Below are 17,250 nucleotides of genomic sequence, written 5' to 3' on the forward strand. Positions count from 1 at the left end.
TCCTTCCTTCCTTCCTTCCTTCCTTCCTTCCTTCCTTCCTTCCTTCCAATCTGAGAGAGAGACAGAATGAGCTGGGAGAGGGGCAGAGGGAGAAGCGGGCTCCCCGCTGAGCAGGGAATCCCATGTGGGGCTTGATCCCAGCACCCTGGCATCATGACCTGAGCTGAAGGCAGATTCTTAACCAACTGAGCCACCCAGGTGCCCTTGTACATTCTTATTTTTATTAGAGATTTACAAAGGCCTTCTGTGTAGTCTCACCCTTCTGTTTTCTATGTTTGGTTTGTGTCCTCTGTACAGTTGAGCCTTGTAAAGGGCCGGTCTGCCCTGGGGCCAAGACCCTGGTAAAGGGCAGGAATGTAGGATGTCTGTGTGCTTCTCTGGAAATCAGTGAGCATGAAGTGATTTCTCCACTGCCCAGCATTAGGAGTGGTGTTGTGACTTTTCAGTGAAGCCCATCACAACTCGGTTTACCAGCTGTTACTGTGGATACTATCTTAATGTGATTTTTTTAGGTAGTGATGTTATTCCTCTACTGTGCTACCTGAAGCTTTAGATTTTCCAAAAGGATAAAGAAAGTTATCATTTTTCACTTTAATATTTCTTTTTGAAGTTTTATTGAGACATTTTCATTGGATGCGAGTTACAAATCACTAGAACTTTAAGGAAACGTGTGTTACATGTTATAATATGTGTCTTATACCTACATATATATTTTAATAAATACAAAGAAAGTGAGAAATGGAACTTCTCCATTCTGCCTTGAATTGATGCTCTGGTCTCTGTTTTGATTCAGTATTACCATTTGTATTGAATAAACTCATGAAACTGGCTTTTAAGGCCCTTTATGATTTTGACCTCAGTTCTGCGTCTTTGGTCTTCTTCCTCGCATAAATGATACACTCTGTTTAGATAGGTCTCATGTCCCTGGAGCATAACGTGGACTTTCTTCCTTCCCTTTTTTTCCTCATGTAGAATACCCTTCTTCTTTTCCTTTCCTGTTCTGCCCTTCACATTTCATTTCTTTAAAGCCAGTGATATGGTATCGCCACATGGACTCTTTCCCTTTTTCTTTAAATTAGTAAGTATATCATATGTATGTTATTTCTCCTGTCTAGAGTAAATATTTCTTGAATACATGGAGTTATTTGTCACCCTTCTTTCCCCCTAATGCTTAGCAGTCATCTTTCTATCCAAGAGGCATTCAGGAATTATTCACTCATTTTATCACATGGGTGGAGTTCATGGCAGTAAAATGAATTCAGGTGAAAAAGCAGACATTGACTCACCTGATTAGCATTGGGTTTCTGTCCTTCTAGTAGCATTTTTTCCCCCTCTGCTTTAGATACCTTTAGGTTTTTCTTTTGGAAACATTTAATCTGCAGGTCACCTTTAAAACATTCTCTGTGTTCCTTCAGGATATAAAATGTGCTTTTCTTTTGTGAAAGAGTTATATTTCCTGAAATAAGAAATGTGAGAAACACACTGAAATAGTGGTAGGAGAAGACGGGGGCAAACAGTGCCCTGACATTGATATTTTCTGCTTGGCTGCACAAATAACTCGGGAATCCAGCGTTGTCATACGGTTTCCCTTTATCAGACAATATAGACAGTCTGCAGCTTTATTGGTTTTGGAACATCCGTTTAATCTTCTAACCGTGACAGCCTCTTCAGAGCTCCCGTACTCATCACATTAAAACCCACAGAGTTTCCGAGGCCTCATTGTGCATGGTGTGGATTTTCCCCCCAATAAAAAAGAATTACATTCTGTTTCTGACAGATGAATGATGGGCCACTCTGCAAATGCAGCGCCAAAGCAAGACGCACAGGAATCAGGCACAGCATTTATCCCGGAGAAGAGGTAACTCATTTGGGTTATTATATTTGTAAGTGCTGAGGAGTCAGAAGTAGACAGATGCTGTTGCTGTTCTTTTCCCATAAATGAAATAATGCCATTGAAATAGTCTTTTTGTCTTCCCTAATAGTCTCCGTTACTGATAATTGGAGAAGAAGAGTTCTTGGGTTTTGGGGGATGGAGTGGGAAATGTTATAAAGGAAACTTTAAAAAGTTTTGGAAGATTCACTGTTTAAAACAGGCAAGGTGTATTTGAGGAGTTTTTGCTGTTATTTTAAATGTCTTAAAACTGTGCACATGGTAATTTTTTCATGCTTTTATTGTGAATGGTTGTGAATGACCTTGGAAAAATGATCTTACTAAGCTACTGTAAGGCACATGTTCTCTTAACCTAGGGGTATATAGGTATATAAGGGTATGCTGTCGTCTTTTTTAGTCTGTGGTCCCCACTAAACTGTGAGTGGTGCATGGACTGTTTGACCTGTGTACCCCATCCCCTGGTTCATCAAGGACATTCCAGATATGTTTGACTGAATGACTTGAATACTTTATGTCATAGTTATATATAACTGTTCCTTTTCAATTATTTTCCTTCTTGCCATCTTTTATTTTTGTTATTAATCCCAGATTATCACTTAATGATCCAGCACATTATATTTAAACATAGTATGTGTAAATCCTTAATTTCTGTGGAAGACTTGTTTGAGACCATAACAATAATGGGAATAAAGACTCTGTGGCAGGGATGGATATTTTTAACTACTTCCTGGCTTGGACCTCATTTGTGTTTGAGTGTCAGCAAGTGTAGCAAGGAACTGTGCGAGAGGATCTGCACCTTGAATGTCCATACCTGTGCCTCAGGTGGGGCTCTCTGAAAGCAGGTGCTGCAGTAGAGTTTGCAGTATGAGATGTTTCATAGGGGTTAGGCAAGAAGAGAGTGGAGGCAGGATCGAGCAGAGGGAGACGTCCCCTGTGCTGGGTCTCATAAAGCTGGAACTGCTGGACCTGTCTTGAATCAGGCTGGCGTAGCCTCCACGCCCTCTTTGCCTTCTGTCCTCAGAGCGGGCTGCCCTGGGAAGGGCACGATCTTGGGGAAGAGGGCTCTGTAGCAAAGGACCCTGAAGGAGCCGGTGGCTGTGGGCTCTCTTGCTCTCTCCACAGCTGGGCAGCAGGCCCCTTCCTTGCTGGCTGAGGACTGGTGGGAGGCAAGCCCATACTCAGAGTACACGTTTATTCCTGTGAGAGCAAACATCTGGCCCTTTCAAGATGGATGGGGCCTATGTAGCCAACCACCTGCTAAGTGGCAGGTTGGTCTCCTGGTTGATCTCAAGGAATGGAGCCATTTTGGGGGCCCATCATTGGTCATTGTAGATGGCCTGTGGTTTTGGCAGTTTGTGTAGCCAGCTTAGCCTCGGTAAGTCAGGTCCGTGCTTTTGGGCTCATGTGAAGTAGCCTTTGCTACTGTGGCCACTTCATTCATGTGCCCAGACTGTCAGCCCTGGGTAGCTGATGACCGAGGCTGGCTGACCCCATCTGGCCGAGTCATTTTGTCATTGAGGTGGTTTAGCACCTCTTCTGTGGAGGGCGTGGTGTGTGCTCTCCACCCACGTGTGATAGAGATTGTCGCATTCACTCCCACCTGTTCACCCACACGTCTACCCCAAGACCTTTTTTTTTTTTAATTTTTAAAAAATTTTTAAGTAATGTCTACACCCAGTGTGGGGCTCGAACTCAGAACCCCGAGATCAAGAGTCACATGCTCCACTGACTGAGCCAGCCAGGCTCCCCTACCCCAAGACATTCTTATCCCTGATCTTCCAATCTTTTTCCTTCTAGGCCTCTGACCAGCTGGCATGGCCACTTGCTTCTGCCATGAGTCCATCTATATTCTAACCTCAGGCTGCTTCTCTTTCCACACAAAGCGGATGACCAGGTACATTGCCTGAAACTCTGCTCACTGGAAAGACTTGCCCTCATCGCTGTCTTTCAGATTCCTCCCTGAATGCAGCACAGTCCATTGTGGGCATGCTCCCCCCGCCCTGACTGACTCGTTTGCAAACCAAGCTTGGGCGCGTCCCTCTGCTTTCGCCCTTCTGTCCTTGGTCATCAGCCGAGGGCGGGCGCCGGGTGCCGGTGGTGGGCCACCCGCTCCTGCAGCTTCTTTGTGCCTCCTACTGCGCCTGTGTGCCTGGCTCTGGGTGTACAGCCTCCATCTTATGATGGATTGTTGCTGGTCCCCTCCAGACTTCTGCGTGGGACTGACAGAACCCAGCTTGGGATGGGCAGTTCAGCCACATGCCTCTTTCTGTCCTTGACCATACCTTCCATGTCACCCAGGGCCCGGTCGCACACTGGTGCTATTTCAGAGGCATATAATTCTTCACTGTAGGCGGCATGGCTTTGCCCCAGAGCACCAGATACCAGCATTGTGATTCTCCCAGTGGCCACAGAACCCACCTCAGCATCTTTTCCCACCAGCGATGTAGGATTTGCTGCATTATGTGGCCCTGACAGCAGGGCTGCTCGCACCACAGCTTGGAAGCACTGGCGCCTTTCTCATGGGGCCACACTCAGAGCTGGCAGCATTCTGCGCCTCTCTAGGAATGGCCCGGAACAGCACTCCTGGGTGGGGGTTATACTGCCTCCGGAAGAGGCCCACCTGCCATTGCGCTTTTGTCTTCGTTGTAGGAGGTGGAAGATGCAGTGATTTGTCTTTTATTGTGGACTGATGTCTTGGCATTCAGATCCCTGGCTTTTAAAAATGGTGTGGCCGTGGTAGGCCCCTGAATCTTCGCAGGGTGTTTCTCTCACCCTCTGCAGCATGTGGGCTTTGCCGAGGCTTTTAGTTTGGTAAACATCATGTCACAGATGCAGTGGAGCGCGATAATGTTCTGCAGTATGTCCAGAAGTCCAGAGAGCTCCTTGGACTGTTGGGACAGTGAGTGGGAGAGTTAACACAGCCTCGCAGCAGAACTGTAGCTGTTGTCTTTTCTATGTGAATGAACACAGAATGTGAACCATTTCTTATCCTCATTCTGATTGGGATGGAAAAGAACACATTCAGCAAATCAGTTGCTGTCCACTTTGAACCCGAGGTCATATTAATCTGCCCTGAACTGTAGCATCTGGCACAGCTGGGGCGGTCAAAGCTACTACTTGGTTGAGCTTGTGGTAGTCTGTAGTTATCCTGCAGGATCCATTTTTTTGTTTTTGTTTTTGTTTTTGTTTTTTCCTCCGGAAGCCAGATTGGTGAATTAAAGATATGATAAAGACTGTCACCCCTGTGTCTTTTGGATCCTTAAGGATGGCACTAATCTACACCATTCCCCCAGAGAGATCCTGGTTTTGATGCCTGTGTTGGGGATGGTGGTAATTTTGGTGGCTTCTGCTTGACCTTTTCCAGTATGATGGCTCTTACTCCACAAAACAAGGACCCAGTGTGGGATGGTGCCATCTGCCAATTTTGTCAATTCCAATGAAACATTTTGGGGGCCGGGGAAATGCCCCCTGGGCAGATCTGTGGACTCAGGACCTGGACCTGTGGTAAACCAGACCTTGACTGAGATTCCTTTTTTTTTTTTTTTACCTTGGCTTCGTATCACCCAGTCTAATGTGTACCGAGGTGAAGTGTCCAGTCCCCTCTGAGTATCAGTGTTGATTCAGATGCTATGTCCAATACTCCTTGAACACCCTTCGTTCCCCTTTCCCCAGTGCACAGTTTTTTGGGTAAATGGCCATAGGCCCCTTTGGGGAAGGACAGGGTTGTCAACCATTTTTGCTTGCAGTGGTGTTGTAGGGCCCTTCCTACTATAGGTTGGGAACTGGGAAAGAGAGCGTGACTGTTCATTGGAGCAACCTACCCCAGCCCCTTCGTTAACCATTCTTGATTTCTTCTGTTGGTACAAACTAAGTATTACTTTTGTCAGCTACTCAGTTATTTTACCTAAGGATACTATGTTCTATGAACTACTTCCATGACTTTTTGTGGGCCAGACCTCTTTAGTTGCCACTTTGATCTCGCTGGTTATGATGATGCTGTGAGGCCCAGCTTCTAACAGTTAGCCCCCCCGTCTTGCCTCCCGTGTTTCAGAGCCCTGTCATCCCCATTGCTGTGAGCAAGCTCTGCTCTAGGACCACCTCTCTTACAGTCAGCCCTGGCTTGCAGAGGAGGCCGCCACTGATCTTCCTAGTGAGGCTGCTGTCCCTTCCCCAGCACATCCCTTTTGGCTCCTGGTAGATGGCCTTTGGCATGTCCTCTGGGGCTCCTCATGAGATAAGATAATCTGGTGTATTTTTCAGTCACAGATATTATATCCATTCTAACGTGCCTACTTCCTGACTTTGAATTACTTTCTTTTCTGTCATGGCAATTTTGGTATTTTAACCACACTCATAGTGGGCCATTGCTTTTTCATGCTTTTAGGAGACATCCTAGTAGGGAATTCCTGGCATCTGGTGTCCCTGAATCCTGAATGCTCGCAAGTCAGTAAACCCTTCCCTAACCACTTTTGTGTTCTGGCTCTTTTGGTCAAGCCCTCTCAGCATCCAGTCTTGTGCAGACTCCTGCTGCTGGCACATGCTGGCTAGTTCTTGCAGTTCCTTTGGGATATAATCTCTCCTCGCAGCACCTCCCCAGCTCGGTTATGCTGTGAAGTGACCCTAATTATAGGTCTCTTGGCCAGGAGGGGAGACTGATTGGGGGGAGGCAGCGTTGCCTTGCAGGGTCTTCCATTGCCTTCGGACTCAGGTGAGTGATTGCTCTTAATAGACAGGGTTGGACCACCTTTGAGGAGATGGAAGGTTTCGAGGGGTCTGTGGGGTTAAAACCTGTATGTCCTCATCTCAGGTTTCTAAGTCTCGTCCCTTGGCATAAGAGATCTACCCTGGTTGGCTGTAAATTGTCTCTAAGGTCCACGCATCTCTGACCCTGGGTTTGGTCTTGGCAATGCAGGGGACAGCTTCCCTGTGTGCCTCCAACAGTCCGTCTGGCTTTCAGTTGCCTTCCCCCCTCCCCGTTACATTTTTGTGGAGCTGGGGTTCTCCAGGTATCAGCTTCCCCTGGGAACTCCTTAGGAGCCAGGTTCTCGGCCTGCCTCATCTGCTGAATCAGAAACCTTGGGGGTGGGGAGCAAGCAATATGAGATATTTAGCAAGCCATCCAATGACTTCAAGGCACACTGAAGTTTGAGAGACATGGTAGAGCATCAGTGGTGCTTAGCAATAGCCATCTATCCCGTTATCCTGATAGCATGCATTCTCTCATAGTCTTAAATACCGGGTACACTGCACCTGCTTCCACTGGTACACCCTCCCAGTTCACCATCTTTGAAAGTTTTCAGTGGGTCTGCCATCTGGTGCCAGGGACTCTAGCTAACCACCATGATGGGGTCCTTATTGCCAGCAGGCGGTAGGTGATTTCAGCTCCAGAATCCTATCTTACCTCCAGCTTTCTTGGATCATTCCTGGAGCTACACACTGGATTCTCTGGAAGCAGATGCTAAGATGAAGTTTGGGTGCCTCATGTTTCTTAGGGAACTTCACCTGTGAGAGGAGGAATGTGTAAGCAGGACTGGACAGAGGGACCAGCTGAACCATGAGTCAGCCCCGGTGATCCAAGGAAGGGGAGCAAAAAGACCAGATCAGTTTCTGTTTTCCATTTCTCATCTTGAACTCCATGCACATTCTATTCTGCCACCTCTCATGTGTCCTTCATTTCTGGTCCCTTCTATTTTTACTGAGCACATTTAATGATCCTTTCACTGTTTTTTTCCCCCATCAAAACCTGCTATTACTTTTGAGATGCCCCCCCCCCTTTTTTTAGCATATTGGGAGTTTAGCCAAAGGTCAAGTATTGTGTTATGTTACAATAAAAGGAAGATAGTCCTAGAAATTAAGATCTAGAAAGATCTTCATGTTGTCTGAACCCCTTGTATTGCATGCACATGAGGAGATTGGTTGAATCCTGGTGACCAGCCTGTTCTTTTTTATTCATCTAGTTAATGGTACTGTTCTTCCTACCAACCTGTGAAGGAACACATGTAAAAACTCTTTTGTCAGATGTGGATCTAGAAATACAGTCTGTTTTTAAATAAAAATATTTTGCTACTTTTCTTTTAAACTCACTTTTGTTTTTCCCCCTTAGGCCATCAAGCCCTGTCGTCCCATGACCAACAATGCTGGCAGACTTTTCCACTATCGAATTACAGTCTCCCCTCCTACAAACTTTTTGGTAAGTTCCTAACAAAGTCAGATTTCATTTATTTTATTTTATTTTATTTATTTTCAAATTTCATTTATTTTAAAATGTAAATGGGTTGGATATGTACAAATAGGTTTAAATGTGAATAGTCTCAATACTGATTCAGTTTTTAAATTTTCTTTAAAAAAATTTTTATGTTGATAAAACTGGCCTTTATCATAATGACTTTTCTTTTGCTTCCTCTCATTATACTACTTTCTGTACTTTTTTTCAGTTATGTTGTCAGTTCCTCATAGTAGCCACATCATAATAGCCATGACTTTTGGAGCTATTCATTGGAACTGTGGAGTTGGAAGAATGTGTAGAACACTTTCTCATCTCTTAAAAATTAGTGAATAACTCATACTATATCTAGTGACCAAATCAAGAAGATCTATTTATTTATGACAGTAATAATAATAATACCTAATATTTGTTGACTGTGGTACCAGGCACCACTCTGAATGTTTAACATGTATTAACTTATTTCTCACAACAAACTGATGAAGGAGAATTATTATCCCCACACTACAGATGGGGCAGTAATCTCTGTTTTACAGATGAGGTTAAGTAACTTGCTTAAGATGATTCAGGTAGTAAGTGGCAGAGTGGGGATTTAAACTTAGCGTGACTGAGTGTGCATGACTGCTATTGCACTATTCTCTGTTGTCTTTCACAGTGCAAAGTTATTAATTCTATTGCCTCTATCATCAAGAGATTTCAATTTCAAAATTAGATTATTAGTAATTATATATTTTAACAACTTTATCAAGATGTTCATATACCATAAAATTCACCCATTTAAAGTGTGTATTTCATGATATAATTCTTTTCACAGAATTGTGAAACCATCACCACAATCTTATTTTAGAACATTATCATCATCCATCCTCAAAAGAAACCCTGTACTCATTAGCAGTCAGTTCTTTCATATCCCTCAGCCTTCAACAACTAAGATACTTTCTGTCTCTATCATTAGCCTGTTTAGATATTTCATGTGAATGGGATCGTAGAAAATGTGATCTTTTTCGCTTATTTCACTCAGCGTAATGTTTTTAAGATTCATCCATGTTGTAACATAATAACTTTATTCCTTTTTTTTTTTTTTAAAGATTTTATTAATTTGTCAGAGAGAGAGCACAAAGCAGGGGGAGCGGTCGGCAGAGGGAGAGCCAGCCTTCCCCGCTAAGCAGGGAGCCCAGTGCAGGACTCGATCCCAGGATCCCGGGATCATGACCTGAGCTGAAGGTAGATGCTTAACTGACTGAGCCACCCAGGCGCCCCAAACTCTATTCCTTTTTATGGACAAATAATATTCCTTTGTGCGAGTATACTATATTTATCCATTTATTGAGTTGATGAACATTTGGGTAGTCTCCACTTTTTGGGCTCTTATGAATAATGCTGCTGTGAACGTTTGTGTAGAAGTTTCTGTGTTGATGTATGTCATAATTTCTCTTGGGTATAAACCTAGGCCTGGAGTTGCTGGATCGTGTGGTAACTCTGTGTTTAATATTTTGAGGAACTACCAAACTGTTTTCCAAAGTGGCAGTACCTTATTACTTTGTCAGAAGTTCTTTTCATTGTGTTTAATTTACACCAGCTTTATTTAGAGTTATTCAAATAGAAAGTAACAGTAGTATTGGCAAAACAACCAATGTACGTGTGGGTATTTGCTAGCATCCTCCTCCAGTTCTTCGTGTGTGTGTGTGTGTATGTGTGTATGGTTTAAAAGAGTAATGTTCAATACCTGTGTTAAAAACTGCGTTTTTCAGGGCCCGTGGGTGGCTCAGTCGGTTAAGCATCTGCCTTTGGCTCAGGTCACAATCCCGGAGTTCCGGGATCAAGCCCCGAGTCAGGCTCCCTGCTCAGCAGGGAGTCTGCTTCTCCCTTTCCCTCTGCCCCTACCCCTGCTCATGCTCTCTCTCTCTCTCTCTCTCTCCCTCACTCTCTGAAATAAATAAAATCTTTTAAAAAAGTGTGTTTTAAGTTACCAATCTTGATAATTAGTTCCATATTTAGCATCTAGGATTAAAAATGGTGGTCTATAAGAATAGCATAAGGAAGACAATCTCGTATGCTTGGATTAACTAACATTTGTATGTTTTAAATACAGATTCAATTTTCAGATAATTAAGATTTTTGACATTATGTGGGAATTGATTTGTTGCCATATGTGGTGGGGTGGCTTCTTGGAGGTACTCGGAATGGAGCTGGGAGGGGTTCAGCCTCTGGTACCCTGAGGCCTTTCAGGGCCTTCCAGGCTGTTGCTAGTCTTGACTATTGTGATGCTGAGTTTTTTTCCACTTTGAGCTTTGAGTTGACTGTGCTATTATCTTGTTCTTGTTAGGACTTTCGTTAGTTCAGGAATACAGTTCAGAAAGGGTAGATCTGGTAGTATTGTGGATTAAATAAAACAGGTTTCTAGAGAATGAAGCCATATAGCCTTTCTTCCCTTTATGATACCCATAATAAACTTTCTTGATGGTCTCAATATGTAAATATTACTGAAGCCAGAGAATTCCACCTAAAATTAAACTTTTATATAAAGTTCTCCTTTGTTGTTTAGAAGAATGTTCATGGAGCCCATGGAGTTTGTCCGTTTCTTCTGTTGGTACCTTTGTGTTCTCATGGATTTCTGTACATGCAAATCATGTTCTTAAATTCGTGCTTTGTGTTTCTGTTTGCTTTTAGACTGACAGGCCAACTGTTATAGAATATGATGATCATGAGTATATCTTTGAAGGATTTTCTATGTTTGCACATGCCCCCCTGACTAATGTAAGTATGTGCTAATTGGCTGGCTTTCTCCTTTTCCTGTACTCTCTTCCTTCCCGTCATTCTTTATTTCTAAAAGTCAAAATAAATTTCTTCTCTTCTGACTTGTAAGTAACATTTACTTTGCATCCCTCTGCATAAGCTGCAGGAAGTCTGTGGCGGCGTGTGTCAGGTGGGGGTGTGACGTCTGTGCTAATGAGTCACAGGTTTGGTCCACATTCAATGGTGTAAGTAAACATGTGTAAGAATAACATTTTGAGAGTGTGAAAGATGGAAAAAGAAGGATAAACTGTGGAATAATGTGTCAAAGCTATTTTGGGCTGGGTGTCCTTCAAAAGAAAGTTGGAAAGTTTTAAGGAGCAGCTATTATCTGGTGTCTAAGCAATAGGAAAAGAAAGAGAGCTGTGTTTGGGGCATCTGGAGCCTGCATTAACTTCCTGCCTTTTTCTGCTTGCGAATCCCAGGACTATCTTCTTTAAGAGATTTTGTCTGACATAGAGATCTGTGATATTTTTATACAGATATTAAGGTTGCTTTGTTTAGTAAATTGGTTCAAATGGAAGTTCTGTTATCTGTGAGTCAAAATCTCGCTGTCTCAAAGCTGACAGTCTTGGGGATTGTCTTACTTATTCTGTATTCTAGTTGGACATAGAGTAGAATTTGTTGGCTGCTCACACTATAGCAGTATACTTTACCCAGTCCAGATGCTGTTAGAGAACTTACGAAATTATAGCTGTGGTGTGTCTACATCAAAATGCAGCGTTCTTTAACCCTTTCTGAGTTGGTTATAAGACATTACACCGGCAGTTTAAAAAGTTATTTAAGTGCTGTTTACTCAGAACGTGAAATTCTGTTCCATTGGAGAGTAAAGAATAAAATTTTTGCCTGATCTTGTTCCTTTTTGTTGTTCTTTTCTTCTTTATAAGTAGACATGATTTTATAGTAGTGGTACTAATTTAAAACAAATTGTTTTCTTAGTGGAATTTTCCTTATTCCACAATATATTTTATTCTAGAGAATTTTCTTTGGAAGGTGATGACATTCTATATATAAAAATAAGATCATTCGATAATACATATTACCTCTACCTCCAGTGTGGACCGTAATACAGAAAAGAGCTGTATTTGGACTGTTCTTTTTTTGAGATATAATTGACATAAACCATCATATTAATTCCAGGTGTACCGTGTAATAATGAGTCAACATTTGTACATAGTGCAAAATGATCACCACAGTAAGTCTAGTAACATCCAGCACCACACATAGCTACAGAATTTTATATTGGACCATTCTTAATAGTCTTTATGAAAAGGCACTAAGAGGTTTTGAATTTTGATGGTTTCTTCACTTTTTTTTTTTTTTAAATGTCTCAGGCACGCAAACCCTTTGTTACACCAAACCTCATAGTCTCAGGGTGGAAAAGGCCATTGGAGGTCCTCTAGTCTAGCTCCTCCCACATAATGCATTTCTCTCTTTTTTTCCTGAGTTGGCTTGCAAATATAAATAATTTAGTTACCATGAAAATATTTAAAATTATCTCTTACTTCCTTGGAGGTAATGTAGATAGATCTCATTTAACTTTTAGGATCACTTTAATCAAAGGAGGAAAGCAGTGTGGCTTCAGAGAGACCAGGGTTTAAACATTAGTGAATTGCACTCTTAGCTGTGTGATTTGACCTTTCACCTTAGCCTATGATTTGATCTTTATAATCCCTGATTTTCTCATCTGTAAGATGGAGGGATTGTAGCAATCTTACCAGTTTTTGTAAAAAATAAATGAGATGACACGTGAAAAGTGTCATGGTTTTTGGCATACATGTTGGCATTTCTTATTTTGGATAAGATGTCAGACAGACCTGGGTTTGTGTCTTCTAATTCTTTTTTTTTAACCAATTCTTAATATTTATGTGACCTTGGAGGAGTGATTCTTTGAGCTTTATTTAAAGCCTGTCAGCACAAGGTTTGGCACTGAGAGGCTGCTAATGCTCAATTAATTGCAGTTATTACTGTTATAAAATCAAAGATAGAACTGAAAATTGCTGGCTTCAGCATATATTTTATATAAATACTCAAATTCTTCAAATTTGAGAACTTCACTCTGTAATGAGAAGATAAGCCTCATCATTTATGTTAGAGATGTTGATAAAATAAATCGAGTTTTAAGCTCAATGTTGTACAGTTCATAGGGATTAGATCCATCAAAGGCCTCTTGAATTTGAAATAGCCTCCCAGAAAAAGAATTATTAAATCGCTTTACTGATCTGATTCATTTTCTTTCTAGAGAGAGCATATCAGTAAGAAGGGCATGCAAATGATGGTAATGTTAAAATTTCAACCAATCTAGTTCTGACAAGTTTTCTTAAGATCTTCTTCAACTGAAGTGGATTGAAAGCCTTGTTGGCTAAGTATAGAGCATTTGGGAGCATTTTATCCTTTTATATAGCACATTTGCTACTATTTAGAATACCTGATGTTATTAAGGACTTTGACAACATAACTAAAGTTATAAAGATACATGTATTAGATGCATAATGTCCTATCCTGTCCTCAAAAGCACAAGAAAACCCCTGCTTTTAGATGGCTTTCCATTTCCAGTGGCCTCACTGGATTTAGCCATTTAGCACCTGGAAATAATAGAGTTAGAATGTAGAAGTTTGGGAGGGTTTTTTGTTTCTTTACAGTAGGATGAAATAAGGGTTAATAAGAGTTAATGTCAGTCTTCAAACAAGTTTTAAGAAATGGTAGGCATTTATATTATTTGATTGACCATTGACCCTTCAATAAATTGAGCTTGCCATCTGTAGAGAAAATGACAAGTTCTCTTTGAGTCTTAGAGAGAGATAAAAGTGAATAGAAAAGAAGATCTTGCTTTCCCAGATTTGTGTATCTCAGAAGGGCTCTGGTGGTATGAATGTGAGCCCAAAAGAAAATAAAGTATATGTAAGAGAAGAGCTCAAAGAGAGAATCCCAAAAAGGGATTTTAGTTGAAATAATATGGGGAAAGGACTGTTCTTTCATAAATCATCTAGCAGAGTTGCTTTTGTGCGTCGTAGAAGGAGTAACTTTTGCTCTTTCTTTGCCTGCCTCTTGACTTCCCAAGGGCTCTGGTTCTTTTTTCTTCTGGTTGCTCTCTTCTGAGTAATACAGTCTCACCCACAGGTTTTCCTTCTGTGCATCTTCTGATCCCCACCAAATTGATATTTATAGCTATGACATGGTTCCGTGCTCCACACTCACATTTCATATTGCCTTTTGGACATACCCACCTTGATACCACTTCAAGTCCCTCACCCTCAACCTATGCAAGACTGAACTTATCCTCTTCCTCGCATACTGAATTTGAGGTACTTGGGGGACACCCTATGAATTTCTTTGTATTAATGCCATTGTAATTTATCTTGTCATTAGGCCAGAAATCTAGAAATTTTTCTCTCTTCTTTCTTGTCTTTCCCTTCCATATCAGAATGGTCATTGTATATTTTATTAACATCTCCCATGTTTAAAATTTGCCCCCTTGCTTCCAGTCTTCTCTTCATTTGGCTCCTGGGCTATTTCATCAGACTCTAGTCTGGTCTTCTGGTCTCTCGCCTTGCTCTACTATAAACCGTTCCCACACTGTTTACATAACAGCCCATTCAAAATGTAAACTATGATAGTCTCTCACTTAAAGTACTTGCCTGACTTTGCATTGCCGTAAGGACAAGCCTTTAATCCTTAACGTGGTTTATATGGTCTGCATCACATAGTTCATACTTTTCCTGTCTAGAATCTCCTTGCTTCTCTCTCTCCATGTATTTCATTCCTGAACAGCTAAAAGACTTGGTCTTCCCTCAGCTCCCTATTCTCTGTCTTGCTAGAAACTAAACACCTATTTTTTCCCAACTTAATTCTGGAAAATTTCTCCCCATCGTTGAAGACTCCACTCAAATGTTACCTTCTCTTTGGTTCTTTTGTACTTTATACTTTGTTGTTTGCTTAATTTGTTTTAATTTCACTTACTACATTATATACTTTATATTTTATTTATGCTTGCTTACATGCCTGTCTTCCTCTTTAGATCCTTACCTTTTAAAAAAGATGAGAGGGGCGTCTGGGTGGCTCAGTCGTTAAGCGTCTGCCTTCGGTTCAGGTCATGATCCCAGAGTCCTGGGATCGAGCCCCGCATCTGGCTCCCTGCTCAGCGGGAGGCTTGCTTCTCCCGCTCCCGCCCACCCTGCTTGTGTTCCCTCTCTTGCTGTGTCTCTCTCTGTCAAATAAATAAATAAAATCTTTAAAAATAAAAAAAATAAAATAAAAAAGGTAGAGGCTGTGGCTTATTTTAGAATAACTACGGACCTAACACAGGTTGTTAGCAAAGGATGGGTATTTAAAAGTATGAATAATATACAAATTTGGAATTCTCAAATATTTTTAAATGATTATAGGAATAAAGAACTTAAAAATAATCGTGGTCTTAGTATATCATTTCACTTCGTTTAGAACTCATTACTAAAATGTTGAAAATGGATTTCTTATTAAAGTTAATTACAAATTTCACTCAAATTAGCCACTATTCCTTAAAAAAAAAAATAGCACCAAAAAACTGAACTTCATTTCTGAGAAAAAGATTTCCAGTAGATGGCATTATAAGACTATTTTTGGTTTTCTTGCCTTTTTTTTTTTTTTTTGCTGGTAGAATTAAAGTTTGTTTCTTTTTTTTTTTTTTTAAATTTTATTTATTTATTTGACAGAGAGAGAGAACACAAGCAGGGGGAGTGCGAAAGGGAGAAGCAGGCTTCCTGCCGAGCAGGGAGCCTGATGCGGGGCTCGATCCCAAGACCCTGAGATCATGGCCTGAGCCGAAGGCAGTCGCTTAACTAACTGAGCTACCCAGGCGCCCCAAAGTTTGTTTCTTTCTGATTGATGTGATTTGTAAAAATGATTACATCTGTATAAAATCATCTTATGGACAGATTGAATGGCCAGAAAAGCCTACTTAACACATCTCTAGGCTATTCTTTTCCTTAGCTCGTCCACTAAGCCACTTCAGTGACCTCACACTTTCCCTCTCATTCCTTCCTTCATTGAAAAATACATTTATGGAAAACCTATTATGTGTAGACACTAAGCTAGTAGTCTGATGACCAAACAAGATAGATGTGGATTTATTTCATCTGGGCCTTCCTTCATTTCCACACAGACCCTGAGTGTCAGAACAGGTAATGAGAGGTGTATACTCTAGTGGCTCAGAGCTGTGGTCTAGAGCAAGATTTTCTTACTACCGGCTGCCTTAGGCAAGGTACTTATGCCTCTGCCTTAGTTTCCTCCACTCTACAGTGGGGATAGTAATTGTGCCTATCTTATGGGTGTGGTTTTGTGAGTGACCATACGTGAAGCAGCACAACAGTGCCTGGCTCAGTGTTAGCTGTTATTCCTGTTATTACCATGGTTGCTCTTGCTCCGGAGCCAGATGGGCAGCCTGAACTGTGTGCACTTCAGTGACTTCCGAATCTAAAACTGATGGGTTGGCATCCTGCTATCACTAATATAGTTGAAGAGCTAAAGATTCTGAAAGATTTAAAAAACCTGAGAAAAAGACATGTTTAATTGTGATTTTATCAGTACTTCCGAGGTGATGTGTTTGGTTTTAGTGGGTTCTCATGTTTGTGTTGCTGCTGCTAATGCAGTTAATTAAGCACCAGCATTATGCAGATTTCCTGTAGAGGACGGGCTAGCTGGGTTCTTGCCATTAAAATCCTGCAGTTGTGGTCAAAGCTTTGTGTACAGTACTGTTAGCAGCTTGGGTTCAGGTGAAACCTTCTCATTTGGTTCATGGCAAATACACATGCACTGGAAGCCTGCAGGAGGGTACTGCAGAACTGAACCTCTCATTCTTGTTATTGCAGATTCCACTGTGTAAAGTAATCAGGTTCAACATAGACTACACAATTCATTTCATTGAGGAGATGATGCCTGAGGTAAGAGGAAAGATTATTTAATAGACTGATGTAGTTTGCTCTTTTTGCTTGTTTCACACTTAAATCTTTAAACCATTAAACTTGGCCAGCTCTGGCTATTTGCCATAGGAATGCCCCCAAAGAATGGTGTTTGCTGTTGAAAGGGTCACTGAGCTGTAGCTCTAGGAGCAAGGTTAAAATCTGGGTCATTTTTCAACTTCTGTTGACCTATTTTTGAACTTATTTCTCCTTGTCTTGCATCTGCTAATAGTAACATTACATCTATTTCCAGTTTGTTTTGGATGGGGGGCAGATTCTGGTTACTGGTCATTATCAGAGGGGAAATTAGAACAGTGAAACTGAATCTGATAACTGTTGGAATAATCTTATTCATTATCTCCAATGACAAGATCAATGCTTGGTTCATTTTTCTTCCCATATATTTA

At 41.4% G+C, this 17,250-nt stretch overlaps 1 protein-coding gene across 6 annotated transcripts in view; it reads left to right on the forward strand.

Moving 5' to 3' along the window:
- Positions 1–17,250, forward strand: part of DROSHA (drosha ribonuclease III) — a 119,847-nt gene that overhangs the window by 21,511 nt on the left and 81,086 nt on the right. For 5 of the 6 annotated variants that reach the window (XM_025867440.2, XM_025867442.2, XM_025867445.2 and 2 more), the window contains 4 exons: positions 1,778–1,858; positions 7,995–8,081; positions 10,785–10,871; positions 16,754–16,825. In XM_025867440.2, the coding sequence (XP_025723225.1) occupies positions 1,778–1,858; positions 7,995–8,081; positions 10,785–10,871; positions 16,754–16,825 (327 nt within the window). The remainder of the gene's footprint in view (positions 1–1,777; positions 1,859–7,994; positions 8,082–10,784; positions 10,872–16,753; positions 16,826–17,250) is intronic. The other variant, XM_025867443.2, reaches the window with a different exon arrangement.

The sequence above is a fragment of the Callorhinus ursinus genome, unplaced genomic scaffold (assembly GCF_003265705.2).
Source record: "Callorhinus ursinus isolate GAN/ISIS: 27379988/994484 unplaced genomic scaffold, GSC_fseal_2.0 scaffold3, whole genome shotgun sequence".
Lineage (NCBI taxonomy): Eukaryota > Metazoa > Chordata > Mammalia > Carnivora > Otariidae > Callorhinus > Callorhinus ursinus.